We start from the raw sequence: 20,737 nt of genomic DNA, 5'->3' as shown, positions 1-20,737 counted from the left end.
AGTGATGCAGATGAATGGCAACCAAATAAAGTTTAATTCTTGTAGCTCAGCATTCAAGGTCCTTCTCAACATAGCTTCAAATGACCTTTCTAGCCCCATTCATCCCTGTGTTCCATTCATGTGCTCTATTTTAGCGCAGCTGTGTACTATTCTAGCCTTTTCATCCATGTATTCTATTCTAGCACCGCTCAACTATTCAGAGTCCCCAAATAGGCATCTTTGTGCTTCTTTCTGTGTCTGAGCTTCTTTTCCCTCCCTCTTCTACATGATCTGGCATGAACATCCCTTTCCTTTAAAGTTTAGCTCTGGTTTTCCACTTCTCTGAGTCTTTTCCTCTCCTGTGTCCCAAGGACCTGTGGGCAAACCTCTGTTATAGCCATCGGGATGTTGTTTTACTGTCTTCTACACTTCTCTGCCTCCCATCCTCACCCCAGATTTCAGGTCCTGTGAAATTTGTCTCTGAATCCCCAGAGGCATGTAGTAGGTATCCTGTAATTATTCACAAAAGCAAACATATCACATGGGCAGCTCCACACTCTGGGTTCAACCTCTGCTAAACTAGACCTGTCTTTCTACCCTCCACATTGTGATTGTCTGGCGCATGGCAAACACCCCTCAGCTAAGACCTGATTAGAAGCCATAGCCCTCAAGGAAGTGGAGTGGCACCTGGGACTGCAAAGTCCTTCCAATACTGGACAGAGTTCTAGCCCACAACCACATCTCTTGTGACAGGCCCTCATGGCTGCTGAGCCTGCTAGAAAGGGAAAGTATCTTTATTCCCAATTAATTACTTGTTTCGGGGTCCAACTCAGCTTCAGGAGAACTGAGCTGGACTCTATTTTTGCATTGTGCATAGTAAAATTCTCGCCACCCAATTTCTAATATTGATGATGATGCCAGAAGCAGAAAAACAGCTGGAATATCTGTTTCCAAAAGCAGCTCACAGTGCTAGCATTTTGGAGGGGGAAAGAACCTCCAGGTTGTGCACAGAACAAACGTGACGTGGCCACCACTGGAAATAAAACAGAAGAGAACACCCGTAAGTTTCAGTCGTGGCCTCCAAGATGACATGTGCAGCTTGGAAAGCCATCAGTTTCTCATCAGTAGGAGAGAAAGAGCAAGTGAATATTGTAAAGTGGGTATGGGTGTAGGGAGTATTAGGAACCACCAAGCTGACCTATAGGGAGATGACGGAAAACACACTTTCCATCTTGCTAGTAACACTGCCATCTACTGAAACTCTCCACTCCGTTTCCTGCACCAAAATCTGCGGAGGCCCGCAGTCAGTTTTGTTCCCACATTTTCTTGTGTGGTCTCATTTCTCATTTGATTTACTATTCTATCTGTTGTTGTGAGGTTTCCCTCACTCTCTTTCATAAATTAATTACTATAATTATCCAACTTTAATAGCTGCTGATTTGGCAACTACAGAAAATACTGGAGAAAATGCACTACTACATTTCATTTGCATATCTGAGAGACAGCAAGGGAGAATTAGACTTTTCCTAAATTACTTATTGTGACCTGAATAGAGAAAAAGTAACTCGTTCCAAATGGAATTCTCATTAGCATACTTCATTTGTCCAATTACCATCACAGGATGAGCAAAGAGCCGAGGTTCTTCCTTACACGGTGATATGATGACTCAGGGAGTTCATCTAAAACCGAGGCTCATCCACAGGTAGCAGGAAAGGCCACTGTCCACTCTGTCACTTCATCAGACATCGCTGCAGTGGATTTTTGCAGAATGCATCCATCAGCAACTGTCCATCCAGACCACTGGCTGTGTCTTTCCAATTCCAAGTACGATGCATTGTATGAAATACAGCTAAGGAAGACCGATGCCCTCACAGTAAGGCCACTGTCCCTAGGAAGGTGTGCCATGCCCAGAATGCATGACCCCGCATTCTGTGAGAGCTGCAAAGATCAGAGACCCATTCATCCAACAGGTCTTAAGCTTGGGCCAGAGGTGTTTCAGATCTTCCCATCACCATCACCACAATCTTCGGAAGTCAAACCATTTTCCTGAGCCCCAAGTACCTGCAGAATGGGGAGCAACTCATGGACTTCAAAAGGTTGCTGTGGAGATTGGAGAAACAGCATTCCTCGCACAGAGGTGCTCCCTAATGTGTAATAGTCTCCATGTTGCCCCAGGTAGGTCCTGGCTTAAATACCAAGGTAAAGAATGTAAGATCCTAGAATCTAGGTAATTCACGGTCTCCAAATAGGACTTGGAGGTCAAATGTTTTTACCCATCTGTTAGATGAGTAAGGTAATTACAGTAACTGATCTTTAAAGATGTTTTCCCACAGGCCTGCTACCCCTCACAGTAGAAAGGGCTTATGTCCCCTCCCACTGAGGCTAAGCTGAGTCCCTTAACTTTGACCAACGCTGGCTTTTCCTAGGCCTAAGCCCTCAGCAGGCCTGGCAGTTCCTGCTTTTGTGCATGTCGGGGCCAGAAGTTGCCATGTGCCCTGCTGAAGAGTCCGCGTAGAGGGACACGGGCAGAGGCCAGATGGAAAGGGTTATGTGGAGGAGACCCCAGGATCCCACTGACAGCTTGAACCAAGGCCCCAAGTATACCACTCACCTAAGCCAGCTTAGGAGGCCCTGGCCAGGGAGCCAGCCTTGCTGAGGTGCCACCTCTGTGGCTAAAGGGGTTATGCTGGGAGGCCCAATCCCGCCAGCATCATGTGGAGGAGACAGGCCACGCCTGCTGTGCCCCTCTGAATTCTTGACCCACAGAACCATGAGAAATGACATGGATACTGTTAACTTTCTATCCCAGTTTATCCCAGCCTACCTCTTTCCCAGATCTCACTGTTACATGTGTCTCTGCCATTGGCTTCACAGCACTTTACCATCACTCTCCAGCAGGGGGACAGGAGCTGGAACAAGAAGTCCAGTCCCCAAGAAAGGGACACAGAGACATGAAACCAGGTGACCCGGCCTTTTCTTAACTCCTGTGCCGAACATTACAGATTTCCTTTCCCGGAAACAGGTGCTGTCCCAGAGCTTCTGCCCTGCCAATCCACTTTTCTCACTGATCTCAGAGGACTTGCAATATTTTTATGAGGTCACTGTCGTTTTCAGGCTGTGACTAATAATGCAAACTAGTAGCCATTTCTCCCTCAAACGCGTTGCCTCCTTCTGAACTCCTGGACAAAGCAAAGCTGGACCGCTCGTTGCTTCCTAGGAGTGCCAGGCCCCGCTGTTGATGAACAGAAACCACTTCTATATATAGGGAAGACCAGGAGGCCTGCCCCAAGGTGAGACCACATTCTACCAGGTCCACAACTGGTCATCCTTGAGAGTCACGTGCATTGTCTGAACCCATGTTTCCCCATTGGTTAAAGTGCAAGCAATGATGCCCTTGAAAAAACTGCAAGACACCGGGCACGGTGACTCACGCCTGTGATCCCAACACTTTGGGAGGCCGAGGCAGGCTGATCACAAGGTCAGGAGTTCTAGACCAGCCGGCACAATATGGTGAAACCCTGTCTCTACTAAAAATACAAAAAAGTTAGTCAGGTGTAGTAACACATGCCTGTAATCCCAGCTACTTGGGAGGCTGAGGCAGGAGAATTGCTTGAACCCGGGAGGCAGAAGTTGCAGTGAACCGAGGTCGTGCCACTGCACTCCAGCCTGGCGACAGAGCGAGACCTCTCTCAAAAAAACAAACAAAACAAAACAAACACAAAAATTGCAAGAGGATTAAATAAGCCAAGAAAGGGCCAAGCAACAGCCTGGGACAGAGTAGCTGCTCAAGCCAGTAAATCCCCTTTCCTCTGCTGCTGATAAACCTGAAGTGGTGCACTTCCCAGGTCTTCCTCAACTCTGCCCTGCTCCTTCTTGGAACTTCTAAGGTGTTTATTCTAAGGTATGTACTCTTTATCTTGAGAGTGCGGACTCCAACTTTGTCTTGTTCTGCTAGTCCATGCCCTCCCCCACACCAGTTTGCCTCTCCACAATGGGGCTGTTAGTTCTGCCAGGATAGACACTTGAGAGTCGCCTTGACTCTTTGTCTTCCCATTACCTCTAGCCTCCTCTTCTCGGAAGCCTGTGATTCTGCCTCATAACATATCTCCTGATTCTTTTCTTCACACCTTCCCACAGACATCACCTTAATCCAGCTATCCCCACACATCACCTGGACTGCAGGCAGAGCCTCCCTCCCCTCAACCCTCCTTTCCTGTCCCTTCTCCACCCAGCAGCCAAAGCAACATTTTTAATACAAAATCTGATTGTGTCACCCTCCACTCATGTGAGAGGGGCTTCTTGTTATCACGTACATTGGCAAGGCTCCCAGAAGCCTGCATGCCCCATTGTCCCCATCATCACCTGACCAGAGAGCCCTCGGTCTTGGCTCTCCCAATTTACTCCTGCCCTAGCCACCAGCAGCAGGTCCCTTCCCACCCAGTTCATACTAGTTACTCACCCTTCAAGGCTCTGCTTATATGTCACCATCCCTGACCTCCACCCATTTTTTTTTTTTTTTGGTAGTGGGGAGGGGAGACAGAGTTTTACTCTGTGACCCAGGCTGGAGTGCAATGGCGCGATCTTGGCTCTCTGCAACCTCTGCCTCCAGGGTTCAAGCAATTCTCCTGTCTCAGCCTCCCAAGTAGCTGGGACTACAGGTGCGTGCCACCACATCTGGCTAATTTTTGCATTTTTAGTAGAGGTGGGGTTTCACTGTGTTAGCCAGGATGGTCTCGATCTCCTGACCTCATGATTTGCCCACCTCGGCCTCCCAAAGTGCTGGGATTACAAGTGTGAGCTTCCCGACCAGCCCCACCCCTTTACCTAAATTAAATTAATAAGGTCTGTCCCCACCTCCATTCCCATTCTTCTCCCTCAGCACCCTGTTTTTTCCCTATACTATTACTTGTTGCAATTTGTAATCATATTTTCATTTGTGAGCTCATCTATTTAGTCTGTCTGTGCTGTCACTACCTCCTCATCCCCATCATAGAGGCAGACTCTGTGGACAGTGTCTATGCTCATCTTACTAGCTGTACATGAGTTGCACAGAGCACAGGGCCAGGATCTCAGCCAGCATCCAGGAGAGGGATGAACACACCAGGGAGCAAAGGCCTTCCCACCAATGCCCGGTGCTGAGCTTAGCCCCTGGGACTTGCTTCATGATGGTTCAATTATTTTCAGTTGTTTTTGGTTTGGCTGTTGTTCTTAGAAGGTCACTTTGTCAACAAAAGTGATCTGTTTCGGGTGATCTTGCAAGGGTGGGCTTACAACTCAATCAAGGGTCCAGGACACCCCAGTACTTTCCCACTATAGGTGTTTCCCATGGGGAGCTCTGCTAACGCAGGGCACTGAGGACACAGGCAAAAGGAAATAGATGTCTTGGGGCAGAGGCATTTAAGATATCAGTCATGTGAAGATGACAAAACACGCGTATTCAACACCAGGTACCTGTGGGTGATCTTCGTGGTACAACCGAGGCAGCAGCCTCACCATGATGCACACGACCCCAGGATGCATGATCGCAGCATCACCCTCCTCCATCCTGCAGAGAGAGGGAGAGCCAGACATCAGACATGGGCTTCCAGTTTCTTTCTCTTTTCATTGAGCTCCCTGGATCTTTCTTTCTAAGACAGACCATGGTACACATCCTGTCTACCGCTTACTACCTAGATGACGTTGAACCACTCCATCAAGCCTAATTTCCCCCAACTGTACAATGACATTGACAATACCACACTTTCCCTTCCAGTCATAGAATAATGCTTTGTGCTCTAAGGCACAGTGCCTGACCCATAATTGATGCTCAGTGAAGTTAGTTCCCTGGTTTTCTTCCCTTCCCTCCAGATATGTGGGAGATTGAGAAGCTCTGTTTTCACATTGAATACACACACACGCGCACACAGACACACACACACACACACACACACACACACACGGGCTTCTGGGTCCTTTCAAGATGGTGTAAGCACACTCGGCTGTGTCCCACCCCCTGAATACTGAATGCAACTAAAAATCATAGAACTCATAGAGCAGCTCTCTTGGAGGACTCTGGAAAGCAAATGGTAGCAGAGAAGGAGACCAAGCTCAAGCATCATGAACTGGCAATGAGTTTCCTGGGCTTCCCCCCTGCAGCATCCCCTGGTGTGAACTCATAGATAGCAGAAAACTCACAACTGTGCACCAGGTATAGACATAATGGAAAGAGCTCCAGGAGAAGTCTTCCATTTGTGGTCTGAGGAGCAGGAGGAGGTTCTACAGGTCACAGAGCACAGAGGAAATCCCCTGGGATTTTCTTTGTTTGGTTTCTCCATTCTTTCCCAACCCTTCTTTCAGGCAATTTCCTCACCAGCAGCACCAGCAGCAGCAGCCAGGCAGGCTCTAAAACTCTCAGTGAAAAGAAACTTTTTCTCTGACCAGAGGAATTGTAGTCCCAAGAGTGTAGGTGAAATCCCCATTGCTGTTTTCTCCCTTTCTCTCCTTACTGGGTGGCCCCACAGACAGATACCAGTGATCCAGGGAAGAACAGAAAAACCAAAGCCCCAACTTTCTAGACACAGCAGGGAAGGACCCCTGCAAGTATTAAGAAGAGGATGAAGAAGAGAAAGCTGAGGAAGGTGTAACCACAAAGTTGTGTATTAACCTCTGGGCTCAGTTCTGACTGGGCATGTGCATCCGGTCCTAACTCGGAGGTAAACCACCATGCAAAAACAGCTACTGCATGAGGCAAGTGGGTGCGCATCAAATCTCCCTGCAAAGTATTTGAAAACTGAACTGATACTGGAACTAGATAGTCCAGGGAAGGTGGGCAGAAATTTGCAACCTGAACCTAAAGGGGCTAGTTCCCTGCCTTAAAAAAAAAAAAAATCATCAACATTCTCTACAGGATGACAACAAGGACCAGAGTTCATAAGATAAGATTCAAAATGTCCAGAATACAATCTGAAATTGCTCAACACAGAATGAACCAGAGAAGTCTCAATATCTCACATGGAAAAAGACAACCGACAGATGCAATGCTGAGATGTCACAGACATTGGAACTATGAGACAAAACCCGTAAAGCAGTTATTAACCCAAATCCAAGAAGTAAGAGGGAACATTTTTCAAGTAAATGACAAATAGAAAATCCCCAAACATATACAACTGAACAGCACTATCAACCAACTGACGTAATTGACATTTATAACACATTCCTCCCAACAACTACAGAATATATATTCTTCTGAAATATTTCCCAAGGAACATTTGTCAAAATAGGCTATACAACAAACTTGGATCATGAAACAAACTTTAAAACATTTCAAATAGGTAAAGTCATACAAAGTATATTCTCTGGCCATACAGAATTAAATTAAAGACAAATAATAGAAAGATAACTTTAAAATCACCAAGTGCTTGGGAATTAAAATAATTTATGGGCCGAAGATAAAGTTTTAAGAAAAATTTTAAAATATTTTGGCCTTAAGTTTTAAAGAATGTGTAGAAATATGTGTAGAATGCTGCCATAGCAGAGCTTAGAAGGATATTTATAGAATTAAATGCTTACATTACAAAAGAAAAAAGGTCTCAAATCAACAATCTATTTAAAAAGAGAAAAATAAACCCAAAGTGAGCAAATGAAATACAATAATAAAGAAAGAAAAATCAATGAAATTAAAAACCAAAAAATAATAGAGAAAATAACAAGTAAAAAATCTGGTTCTTTGAAAACATTTTAAAAATTGAAAAGTCACTAGCTAACCTAACAAAGAAAATGGAAGAAGACACAGATCATCAATATCAGGAATGAAAGAGTACTGCTACAGACCCCACAGATATTGAAAGGATAATAAGAAAATACTGCAAATTCACATACAGTTGACAACTTCGATTAAATGGCCAAATTCACAATTATAGTTGGAGTCTTCAACACTCTCCTCTCAGTAATTGTTCCTTCAAAGTCACAAACCACTTTCAAATAGTTTTCTTTAAACCCACAAACTCCCAAACTCATCAAGAAGAAATGAGTTACCTAAATCATTTATAGCTATTACAAAAACTGAATATGTAGCTAAAAACCTTCCCACAAAGAAAACTTCAGGCACAGAGTTTTCAGTGGCAAATTCTACCACACATTAAAAGAGAAATAATACAAGCTCTACGCAACTACTTTCAAGAAATACAAGAGAATGGAACACTTCCCAATTCACTTTATAAAGCCAGAATTACCCTGATATTGAAAGCAGAAAAACACAGTATTAAAAAAACTGCATGTCAGTAGCCCTAACGAAGATAGGTGCAAAAATTCTCAACAAACAATCAGCAAATAATATCTAGCTATATATAAAATAATGAGGGCACTGTGGCCAATTGGACAAATGCAAGGCAGGTTCAATATTCAAATTCAATATTCAAAAATCAGTCAACATGATCCATATTAATAAAATTACATAGTAGTATCATTTAATGCATGAAAAGCATTTGAAAGATTCAAAATCTGCTCATGACCAAAAAAAAAAAAAACTCAGTAAATTCAAAGGGATTGTTTATAACCTAATAATGGGCATCTACAAAAATCCCATAGTTGATGTTATACTCAGTGGCAAAGACTGAAGACTTTCTGCCTAAGATTAAGAACAAGGCAAGGGTCTCTCCAGTGCTACTGGACATAATACTGGAACATATGGATTGGAAAGGAAGATCAAAAACTTGCACTAGTCACAGATGACATGATTGTCTTCATAGACAATCCCAAAGAATCCATAAAAAAAGAAAACTTCTAAAACAAATAATTGAATTTAACAAAGTCTCAGAATAGTTGACATACAAAAGTTAATTATGTTCCTAAACACTAGAAGTGAAAAATTAGAAACCAAAAAAGTTTAAATACAATTTGGAAGTGTGTTCAACAAAAGACTCGAGTATAAATCTAAAAAAACATGTGCATGTTCTACACTAAATACAACAGACTTTGATGAAAACAATTAAAGACCTAAATAAACAGAAAAGCACACTATGCTTGTGTTTGAAGATTTAATATAGTTAAATTGTCAATTTTCTCCAAATTGATCTGTAAATTTAATGCAATTCCAATAAAAATCCCAGCAGAAACTTTTGCAGATATAGGCAAGCTGATCATTAGCATTTATATGGTAAAAGGACAGCCACAGATAAGGGAGCTGAAATCAACAAAGCAAATTTGAGAAGAAAGAGCAACTTTGGAGAGCTCTCATTTGATATCTTACAAAGTTACAGTAATCAAGACAGTCCTGGTAAAAAGCAAGACACGTAAGTCAATTAAATGAAGTAGTGTCCAAATACCTATATAAATATGGTTAACTCATTTTTACAAAGTTACGAAGACAATTCAATGGAAAAAAGATAATATTTTCAACTAATGGCATTGGAAGAATTGGACATCCATATGCAAAAACAAACAACAAAAAATGAATCTCAACCTAAACCTCACACATTGTACAGAAATGAACTCAAAATGGATTATAGACCTGTAAAACTTTTAGAAGAAAACACAGGAGAAAACCCTCATAACCATAGGTTAGGCAAAGAGATCTTAGATATGACATAAAAGCACGATCCATAAAAGAAAAAAATAATGAATCGGACTTCATCAAAATTTAAAACCTTCAATCTGTGAAAGACTCTGTTTAAAGATGAATAGACAAGCTACAGGCTGGGAGAAAACGTTTGCCTCTCTACAATGGAAAACTACTCCGCAACAGGAATGTACGAAATACTGACACACACAAAATGAGTGGATCTCAAAGGCCTTATGCTGCATGAAAGAAGACAGGTTCAAAAGATTACACATGTATGTTTCCATGTATGGTATTCTGGAAAGACAAAACTATAGGGAAAGATCTGTGGTTTTCGGGATGGCGTGGAGAAAAGATTTTACTATATGGGAAAATATCTGGGAGCTATTCCAGGTGATAGGACTGTTCTGTTTCTTGATTGTGGTAGTCATGTGACTCTACATGTGAATTAAAACCTATAGAACTGTAGGCCAAAAAAGAGACTTTTACTGTATGTGAATTGAAATAATATTATTAAACTATAGGCTAATCCCAAATTACAAACACCTGATTTTCCAACCCTGTGCCCATCCTGCTGGTCTCACACGCAAAGTGAGATTGTTTTCAGTCCTCAGGGTAGTTAAGGAGCTCAGGAGTGTTCCTTGTCATTTGGGGTAATTTATTTAAACCAACTGAGCAAATAGTGATCTTTTATTATTTTCCAGGCACTATTCAGGCACTCTGGATACATCTGTAAACTAAACAAACTAAAATCCATGACCGGGGTATGAGGGGGAGGGTGTAAAGATAAACATAACAGGCCTGGCGAGGTGGTTCATGCCTATAATCCCAGCACCTTGGGAGGCCAACGTGGGCAGATCACAAGATCAATAGATTGAGACTATCCTGGTCAACATGGTGAAACCCCGTCTCTACTAAAAATACAAAAATTAGCCGAGTGTGATGGTGCGTGCCTGTAATCTCAGCTACTTGGGAGGCTGAAACAGGAGAATCGCTTGAATCTGGGAGGTGAAGGTTGCAGTGAACCAAGATTGCGCCATTGCACCCCAGCCTGGCGACAGAGTGAGACTCAGCCCCCCTCAAAAAAGATAAACATAATAAATAAGTTTAAAATAATAATTATTATATATAATATAATACAATATATTAATATATAACAGTAATATGATAATAAATATGAAATGGTAAGTGCTATTGAGAAAAAGAAGAGCAAAAAAAGGAGAATTGAGAATGCTTGTATGCAGAAAGAGAGTAAATTGTAATTTTAATTTGAGTGGCACACTTGACCTCTTTAAGAAGGGCAAAACTGAAAGAGGGGATGCAGACATCCACGGGGCAAGCATTTCAAGCAAAGGAAAGAGCCATTGCAAAGCCCCAAAGCAGGAGTATGTTTGGCGTATTCCAGGACCAGCAAGGAAGTCTGTAGTTTTACTCTGATCAACTGAAGGCACACACCGAAAATGCAATAAAATAAATAAATGGGAAAAAAAAAAAATAAAAGAGATCGAGACCATCCTGGTCAACTTGGTGAAACCCTGTCTCTACTAAAAATACTAAAATTAGCTGGGCATGGTGGTGCACGCCTGTAGTCCCAGCTACTCGGAAGGCTGAGGCAGAAGAATTGCTTGAACCCAGGAGGTGGAAGTTGTGGTGAGCCAAGATCGCGCCATTGCACTCCAGCCTGGGNTGCACATACATGCGCAATTCTAAACAAAGTGCTTGCAAACTAAATTCAATAGCATATTAAAAGGATTATATACCATGACCAAGTATGATTTATACTAGAAATGTAAGAGTGGTTCAACATAAGAAAACCAATCAACAAAATACACCACATTAATAGACAAAGGCAAAAAACCAGATGATTATCTGATTTGACTCATATGGAGCATTTGACAAAATCCCACATTCTTTCGTGATAAAAACACTCCAAGAACTAGAAATAGATAATGACTTCCTCAACATGATAAAGGACATTTATGAAAAGCCTACAGCTAGCTTCATGCCAGATAGTGACAGCTGTTCCTCAAATTCATGGGGAATTGTAGGAAACCCTAAGAAGCCAAAACAATATTTTGATAGATAAAGTTGGACAACTCCCATTTCCAGAGTTCAAACCCTACTACAAAGCTACATAATCAAAACAGAGTGGAACTGGCATAAGGATAAATCTAGAGATCAAGGAAATAGGATTGAGAATCCATAGACAAACTCACGTATCTATGGCCCCTTGTTTTTCAACAAGGGTCCAAAGACAATTTAAGAAGGGACTCTTCACCAAATGGTAGCAGAGCAATTGAACAGCTATAAGCAAAAGAATGAGGTACAACCCTGACCTCTTCCCATATACAAAAACTAGCTCAAAATGAATTGATGATCTAAACACAAGAGCCAAAACAAAAATTTTAGGAGAAAACACAGTGGTAAATCTTTATGACCTTGGATTTGGCATTGGAATTTTACATATAATGCCAAAAACACAAGCAACAGAAGGAAAAAAATGAATAAACTGGACTTCATCAAAACTGAAAACTTTTGTGTATCAAAGGATGTCACTAAGAAAGTGAAGGGACAACCTACAGAATGAGAGACAATATTGGCAAATCATATTTCTCATGAGTCTAGTAGCCACAATATATAAGGAATTCATACAACTTAGCAACAAAAAGAGAAACAACCCAATTTAAAAATGGCCCAAGCCCCTGAATAGACATTTTCCCTCCCAAAAAAAAATACAAATGGCCAAAAAGCACATAAAAAATTCAACATTATTAGCCATTAATATTAGAGGAATGAAAATCAAAATCACAAATCACAATGAGATAACACTCCACACCCATTAGAATAGCTAAAAAAAAATTTTAAAGGAAAATAAATATTGGCAAGCCTGTGGAGCTTATATTGAAAATCTCTTATATTGCTGGTGGGTATGCAAAATTGGTTCAGCTGCTGTGAAAACAGGTAGTTTGACAGTTCCTCAGAAAGTTAAACATAGAATTACCATTTGAGCTAAAATTCTACTCCAAGGTAGAAAATCAAGACTTCAAAACGAGTACTCAAATAAATACATGAACATGAATGTTCATAGCAGCACTAATGACAATAACCAAAAGAAATAACCCAAACGTTCATCAACAAATGAATGGATAAACACATTATGGTATGTACCCATGCAATGGAATATTATTTTATCATAAAAAGGAAAGAAGTACTGATAAATGTTACAATGTAAATGAACCTCAAAAATATTAAGCTACTTGAAAGAAGCCAGACACCATAGGCCACCTATTATATGATTCCAATTATACATGATTTATCCAGAATACATTAATCCACAGAACAGCTTGGTAGTAGCCCAGGGATTAGAGAAAAGAATGGGAATTAGCATGAATTTTCCTTTTGGGATGATAACAATGTTTTGAATTAGACAGAAGTGGTCTTTGGACAACACTGTGAATGCATTAAATTCTATGAAATTGTTTGCTTTAAGATTGTTAATTTTACGTTCTGTGAATTTCACCTCTGTGAATAAAGCTAAGTTTCTTAAAAAAAAAAAAAAAAATCAAAGAAAAAGATGTCTAGCACCTGCAGCAGTTCTCAAACTTTAATGTGTTTACAAATAACAAGAGGACCTTTTTAAAAACAGAGCCCTAAATTTCAGCCGCAGGGATTATGAATCAGGAAATCTAGTTTACACAACTATATTTTTGTGCAACTCTAGAACGGATTCTGATGCAAGTGGTCTACAGGCCACACTGTGAGAAGCATTGCTGTAAGGTCTGGATTGACAGAGCAGGAATGAAGACAAAGTTCTAGATCCCAAGGAGGGCAGTCACTGATCCCCCACCCGACCTGGTGTTCCCAGAGGGCTTGTATCTCACAAGGGACCTGTGGCTACAACAGAAAGTTGTAATCGAAAGTGCAAATCTGAAAGTACCTGTATCTTTGGGAGCCAGTGGTGGTGTGAGGGATGCTTGGCCAAAGTTTGCATCTCATTTGAAGAAACCTAGGGGGCTTTCCAGGATGTGAACCAGTGAAGCCTCATCATGTCACACAGCCCCTGAGCTTGGCTATCAAACCCTGCCACCCACAGCAGCTGCACGTCAGACAGGATGGCTGCTCCAGTCCTGGTATTTGTCCTGCTTAGATATGGAATTCAGACTGTCCCCTATCGGCAACCCTCTGTCAAGATTCAGGGAGCAAGATTAATACCTATCGCCTGTAACTAAGGCCTGTGGATACTTGAGGGACGCATTAGAAAATTAAAAGCAAAATGGTCTCATTTGGGCAGTCCATGCTGATTACTCCAGACAGCCACCATCCTCTTCCAAACCTCCAGGGCTTCTCTCTCAGGGGCTGAAACCAACCCCTCTCTCTTACACACTCTTATCAAATTGGTTTTCAAGGCCAGGCAAAGTTATATCCTAAATAGTTCTCAAAACATTCTCCTGTTCAAGCTACCGCCATCCCTGGAGGGAGGGACGAACAGCTCCTTTGCCTCTCTCCTTTCTTTGCCTCTCTCCGTCATCTCTGCCCATTCATCCCTAGAGCTTAAAGCCCTACTACAGCTCAAAGTCCGAGCAATGCCTACAGAAGGCTAGAACAAATCTTACTCAAGACAGTTGATTCTCACCTTTATGCCTTCTCAACCCATCTCATCCCAGATAACTCTCATCTTTCAATGTTTATCTCAGCGTTCTCCTCATCCAGGAATGCCTCGCTGACCTCCCCATACTTCATTAGGTGTACTTCTCTGTATCCTCTTAATTTCCGGGGCTGCCCTTGCCAGAGCACAGTACACAAGCATGACACTCCACTCATGTCTCTGTGAGGTGGGAGCCCAGGAGAGAAGCAAGCAGGAGCAGCCACATCTGAAGCAGTTGCAGGACCACTGCACATCGGGTGTCTTCAGGATGCCAGGCATGACAGCCCAAGACTATCTGCCTTGCCAACCCTCCCTGCCTTTCCTCTTGTCCTGCCCATTTCAATTCATTCACGCCTGTATTCTACTCAGTGACCATTCATGGAGGTCCCTGATGTAGACTGGTAGCTGCAGACCCAGTCCATGCTCACATGGGCCTCACCACTGAAGCAGAAGAAAGAAATTTAAACGCCACCTTGTTTCCACCATGGTAAGAAGCCAAAGACCAAGAGATGTACGGTAGCTTTGTTAGCAGACGGAGAAGAGACAACTTAAGTAGCTCATGTCCTTGGCATCTATTTTAATGGATGCGTTATAGGTTATGGCATCCATTTAAATGGAAACATCCTGGTTTCAGATATGCTCAAGTGGGCAAACATGAGCCAAACAAATAAGAAACCAAGGAGGTTACACATTTAATGATTGACTTGCACTGTGACCAGTGCTGAGGGTGCTGAGGACATGTGAGGTAGTGGGATCTGAATTGGCCCACAGAATGGGGATGTGGCAGCCAGGGTAGGCTTCTTGGAAGAAGCGACATCTAAACCGAGACAAAAGCAAGAAGCAACTGTCCAGGCAGAGTGAAGACAGGAAAGTCATCCCAGGTAGAGTAAAGGGCATATATGAAATCTGAGTCTGAAACATTGCTGCAAGGTGCTAATCCAGTGATGCCATGGGCAGGTGGGTCCCTCAGGACTGTGTAGCCTACGCTCGCAATGTCTGATTCCCTCCTGGGAACCATGGGGAAGCACTGGAGGCTTCTGAGTGTGAATGACAGGGTCACATCTGTGCCTTCCAAAGGCCAGCGTGGCCTTCATGTGAACTGCTCAGGAACTGCACTGTTCCCACCCTTCCCCAGTGCGCTGGCTGAAACATCAAACTCACAACAATTACCTCTAACAAACTTAAGTGACAGATACAATCCATACCCGCAGGGGACATTGTTTCAACAGGAATGATTAGGATAAAGCTGCAGGATGCTCAGCAGCAGAGCCAGAGGAGTGAGTGTTTAGGGGCTCTGGCCTCCAGAGAGCTCCCTGAATACTTAAGCATTGCCTGGAGCACACCGCATTCCTGTTGAAACGATGTCCCCTTAAGGTTATAAGTTATAGCCACAACTTAAGTTCAAGGTAAAGGTGAAGGAGGTTGCTCCTTTGGCTGACATAAGGAATAAAAGTCAACCCACGAGGCCTGGCAGGGGCTGGGAGAAGCCATATGCTAAGGCAGAAGCAAGAAGGAGAAGAGATGCCCTGCTTTTGAGGGGGCTCTTCTCTGAGCTATACACAGCCCCAGTTGTAAAGCAGTCCTCATAACCTGTAACCCCATGAGGCCACAGCCCTGCCCAGAGATCACCCTAGCCCCATATTGCCTATAGGGTAAAAGTGAAATAAAAGTGAAATGGTCTCCTGCAGGGTTTAGCAAGGCCCACCACGTCTGACCCTGCTCCCACTCCACTTTCACCTCCAGGCCTGCACTGTGGATGATGGGCTGCCGAGGGGTGTGTATGTAGTGTGGATATGTGGTATATGTGTATGTGCGGTATTTGTGAGTGCCATGTGGTGTGTGTATGCAGGTATATAGGTGGTATGTGTGGAGTGTATTCATGTGTGTATGCTAGGTGCTGTGTGGCGTGTAGGGGTGGTGTGTGGGTGTGTGTGGTATGCCAGTACTTGTAAGGTGTATGTTTAATGTGTGGTGTGTGTGTTTTGTGTACAGTATGGTATATCTATGTATGTGTGCGATGTGTATGTAGTGTGTTTGGTGTGGGGGTGTTTGGTATGGTGTATATTTCGAGATGTATGATGTATTTTGGACACCATATATATACTTTGGGAGTTGCATAACATGTCATCTCTGTGTTATGAAAAATGTTCCTTAAATTATAGTTACCATAAAGACTAAATGAACTGAAGAGTAGTCCATTGGAAAAAGCTGAGCACAGTATCTGGCACACACATGCTTAAGAAGAAGCTGTGATCACTCTACCACCATTACCATCTTCAATCCTCACCTCACGGCAGCCCTCAGTGTAGATACTGTTATCCCTCTCTTCAAATCAGGAGATAGAATATTAGAGAAATAAAGTAGCCGGGCCAAAGAACACAGCCACCAAGGAACAGAGCAAGCCGGCCTGACTCCAAGGCCCACAGCCTCCTTCCCTCCTCCCTGGAGACTGCGGACCTACTTTGCAGAAGGCTGAGCTGAGGGAAGCCACCTGCCCAAGGACATGCAGGTGTGGTGGGGCAGAGATGGGCACCCTGTCTTCGATTCCCAGCCCACTGCCATCCCCTTTACCCCACAGACTCCCTATGGGAGTGGAGTTTCACTTTCTATTCTCTAACCATTAAGGAAGGTCAAGGGCCATGTATCTTTTTTAGTAAGAAAAAATGCTCCATTTATGAAACATGGCTCTTATAAATGTAAAAATTACTCATTACAAAACCAGGATTACAGTTGACACTGGCCTCACCTCTAAAATATCAGAACTGATGTAGTCCATAGGTTAGAACCCGACCTTCAAACTGCAGGTTGTCAGGTCTGACATTTGGAAAACTATCACTATTATTGTGGGAGTATTAGGAAAAAAAACAGGGAGAACACACGTGTGTGTGCACATACATGCACATACAGATAAATGCATGCAGGCTTTGGAGGTAGCCCTGGGTTCAAATTCTGGCTTTATTACTTACTAAATGTGTGACCTTTGGCCAGATTTGTTATCCTTTCTCAGCCTTTGTTTCCTTGTTAATAAAATTCCAAAATTTGGGAGGGGAATAAAAACAAATAGATGTTTAGTGCTCAGTCCTCAGAGATATTCATCTAATTACTATTGCTTTTCTTCACCTGATTAAACTTACTAAATGTCTTTTGGCACTGACAAATACTCCCCTGCCCCTGAGAGCTGGTAGAATAAGTTGAACAAGTTTCCATACCAAGACCATAAGTTAACCTGTATGTTATCAGGGTGCCCAGAGAAAAGGCCTCCTCAGGGATTGCCCCTGAAATATAGAGAACAGGGAACCTAGAGAAGGGATTCTTCCTTAGACAAGCAAGAAAATCAGGACCTGGCAATCTGACCAAGGCCTGGCTTGGAAAGGACAGCTAAGACCCTATGGAGGCATTTCCATATCTAAGGAAAGGCAGGATGGCCGGAATGAGGATGGTTTGCATGGAACCCAAAAAAAGGAAAATTTTGGAGCAAGATTCACAATCAAATATCAGACATCACACAATAAAACTTTCATGATTGTCACGGAAATAACAGCCTCTCAAAAAACACAAGAAGAAACAATTATGATTCATATGTTTGAAGAAATAAAAATGACAGACAGATATGAACAAGGAAAAGGGCTATTAAATCAAGTTGATTAGAAAAAGAACCAAACAGTATACTGAGAAATATAAAATACTGTCACTGAAATTTTAAAAACAAAACCTAAATGGCTAGATTATATATCAGATTAGACACAACTAGTAGGAGATTCAATGGCTTTAAGGAAGATCAAAAGAAACTGCATGGAACAGAGCACAGAGAGGCAAAGAGATGAAAAATGTTAAAAAGAAGATGAAGAGACATGGAGGATAGAATGAAAAAGTAAAGCACACATCTAATTGTGTTCGTTCTAAAAAGACATAATAGGAAAAGGGATAGAAAAGAGATCATAAATTAAAAATCCATATTTTATAAAAGGCATCTATTGGGATTCAGGAATCCCAAAGAATGTGAAGCAAAATGAATGTTTAAAATAATCTTCATCGAGATATATGACAGTAAAGCAATAGAACAAGAATGGTGAACATCTCAAAAGCAACCAGAGATGCAAGAAAGAATGGTGAGCACAGACATTGAAAGCATGTAGATAAATCCAAAGAATATTTTATAAAACAACAACAACTGTCTTATCTGATGGATTTACTAACAGATAAATTTAAAATATTAGCTAACTGTAATGCATAAGTTAGAAAAGTGCAAAAATATTAAAGAGTTTTAAGGTCTTGGTGTCTTAATTGGAAGGAGGATAAAGATACTTAACTATAAATGTTAGCATGCCTGTTAAATTACTCTATGGTAACTACTATAAAATTAATCATAGAGAGTTTAAATTTTATAATAGTAGGTAGGAAACACATTTTTTAAAAATCAAACAATTCAAAAATAAGACCAAAATGTTTTTTAAAAGTGGAACAGAATACAACTGCAAGATGGCCGTTTAGGAGCAGCTCAGAGTTGCAGCTCCCACTGAAAGCACAGAGGGTGAGTGGACACTGCATTTTTATTGCCCACGGACCAGGAGATTCCCAGGCAGAGGAGCCCCACAGGTCACCAGCGTGGCTGTTTTGGCCTGCATGGTTCTTTTGGTCGGCGCAGCTGCTTTGCCCTGCGCAGCTACTTTGTCGGCGCCCCGGCTGGTGGTTCTCCGTACAAAATACGCTGGTCCTGGTGCCCTTCTGGCTGGCGATTGGAGCCCCGGGAAGTCACCCATTCATCTGATTAAAGAGGGGCTGAACAGGGAGCCAGGCCAGGAGATTCCCGGGCAAAAAAAGCACCACGAATCTCAGTGCCACTGTTTAAGCCGGCACAGTGAGTCACCACACAGGAAACTGCACAGATCCCAGCGCCCTTCCAACAGGTGACTGGAACACCTGGGATAGAGTCGACTGTTCAACTAAAAAAGAAAAAAAAGGTGCTGAGGCAGGGAGCCAGGTGATCAGGCTCGGCTGGTCCCACCCCCACAAAAAACACCAATCAGAAACTCTCCGGATTGAGAGTTTCACAGCAAGCGCAGCTGAACCCGACGAAGAGAATGAATCCAAGCTGGAAAATACTCTTCAGGATATTATCCAGGAAAACTTCCCCAACCTAGCAAGGCAGGCCAATATTCAAGTCCAGGAAATACAGAGAAAACCACAAAGATATTCCTCATGAAGAGCAACCCCAAGGCACATAATCGTCAGATTCACCAGGGTTGAAATGAAGGAGAAAATGCTAAGGGCAGCCAGAGAGAAAGGTCGGGTTACCCACAAAAGGAAGCCCATCAGACTCACAGCAGATCTCTCAGCAGAAACCCTACAAGCCAGAAGAGAGTGGGGGCCAATATTCAACATCCTTAAAGAAAACAACTTTCAACCCAAAATCTCATATCCAGCCAAACTAAGATTCATAAGTGAAGGAAAAATAAAATCCTTTGTGAACAAGCAAGTACTCGGAGATTTCGTCACCACCAGGCTTGCTTTACAAGAGCTCCTGAAAGAGGCTGTACACATACAAAGGAACAACCAGTACCAGCCACTCCAAAAACATGCCAAATGGTAAAGGGCATCAACACAATGAAGAATCTACATCAACTAATGGGCAAAACAGCCAGCTAGCACCAAAATGGCAGTATCAAATTCACACATAACAATATTAATCCTAAATGTAAATGGACTAAATGCCCCAATCAAAAGACACAGACTGGCAAATTGGATAAAAAGCCAAAACCCATCGGTGTGCTGTATCCAGGAAACCCATCTCACATGCAAGGATACACAAAGGCTCAAAATAAAGGGATGGAGGAAGATTTATCAAGCAAATGGAGAGCAAAAAAAAGCAGAAGTTGCAATTCTCATCTCTGATAAAATAGCCTTTAAAGCAACAAAGATCATAAGAGACAAAGAAGGACATTACATAATGGTAAAAGGATCAATGCAACAAAAAGAGCTAACAACCCTAAATATATATAACCCAATACAAGAGCACCCAGATATATAAGGCAAGTTCTTAATGACTTACAAAGAGACTTAGACTCCCACACAATTATAGTGGGAGACTTTAACACCCCATTGTCAATATTAGACAGATCAACCAGACAGAAAATTCACAAGGATATCCAGGACTTGAACTCAGACCTGGACCAAGCAAACCTAATAGACATTTACAGAACTCTCCACCCCAAAGCCACGGAATATACATTATTCTCAGCACCACATCACACCTACTCTAAAATTGACCACATAATTGGGAGTAAATCACTCCTTAGCAAATGCAAAAGAATGGAAATCATAGCAAACAGTCTCTCAGACCACAGTGAAATCAAGTTAGAACTCAGAATTCAAAAACTAACTGAGAACTGAACAGCTTCATGGAAACTGAACAACTTGCACTTGAATGTTGACTGGATAAATAGTGAAATGAAGGCAGAAATAAAGATCTTCTTCGAAACCAACGAGAATGAAGACACAACATACCAGAATCTCTGGGACACATTTAAAGTAGTCTCTAGAGGAAAATATATAGCAATAAGTGCCCACATGAGAAGCAA

General features: G+C 42.3%; 1 protein-coding gene across 3 annotated transcripts in view; it reads right to left on the bottom strand.

The window, feature by feature from the left end:
- WDFY4 (WDFY family member 4) overlaps window positions 1–20,737 on the bottom strand; it is a 307,995-nt gene that overhangs the window by 225,077 nt on the left and 62,181 nt on the right. For all 3 annotated transcript variants that reach the window (XM_017504669.2, XM_037729965.1, XM_037729964.1), the window contains one exon: window positions 5,431–5,524. In XM_017504669.2, the coding sequence (XP_017360158.1) occupies window positions 5,431–5,524 (94 nt within the window). The remainder of the gene's footprint in view (window positions 1–5,430; window positions 5,525–20,737) is intronic.

The sequence above is a fragment of the Cebus imitator genome, unplaced genomic scaffold (genome assembly GCF_001604975.1).
Source record: "Cebus imitator isolate Cc_AM_T3 unplaced genomic scaffold, Cebus_imitator-1.0 Scaffold326, whole genome shotgun sequence".
Taxonomy (NCBI): Eukaryota; Metazoa; Chordata; class Mammalia; order Primates; family Cebidae; genus Cebus; species Cebus imitator.
This window is presented reverse-complemented; position numbering and strand designations above follow the sequence as displayed.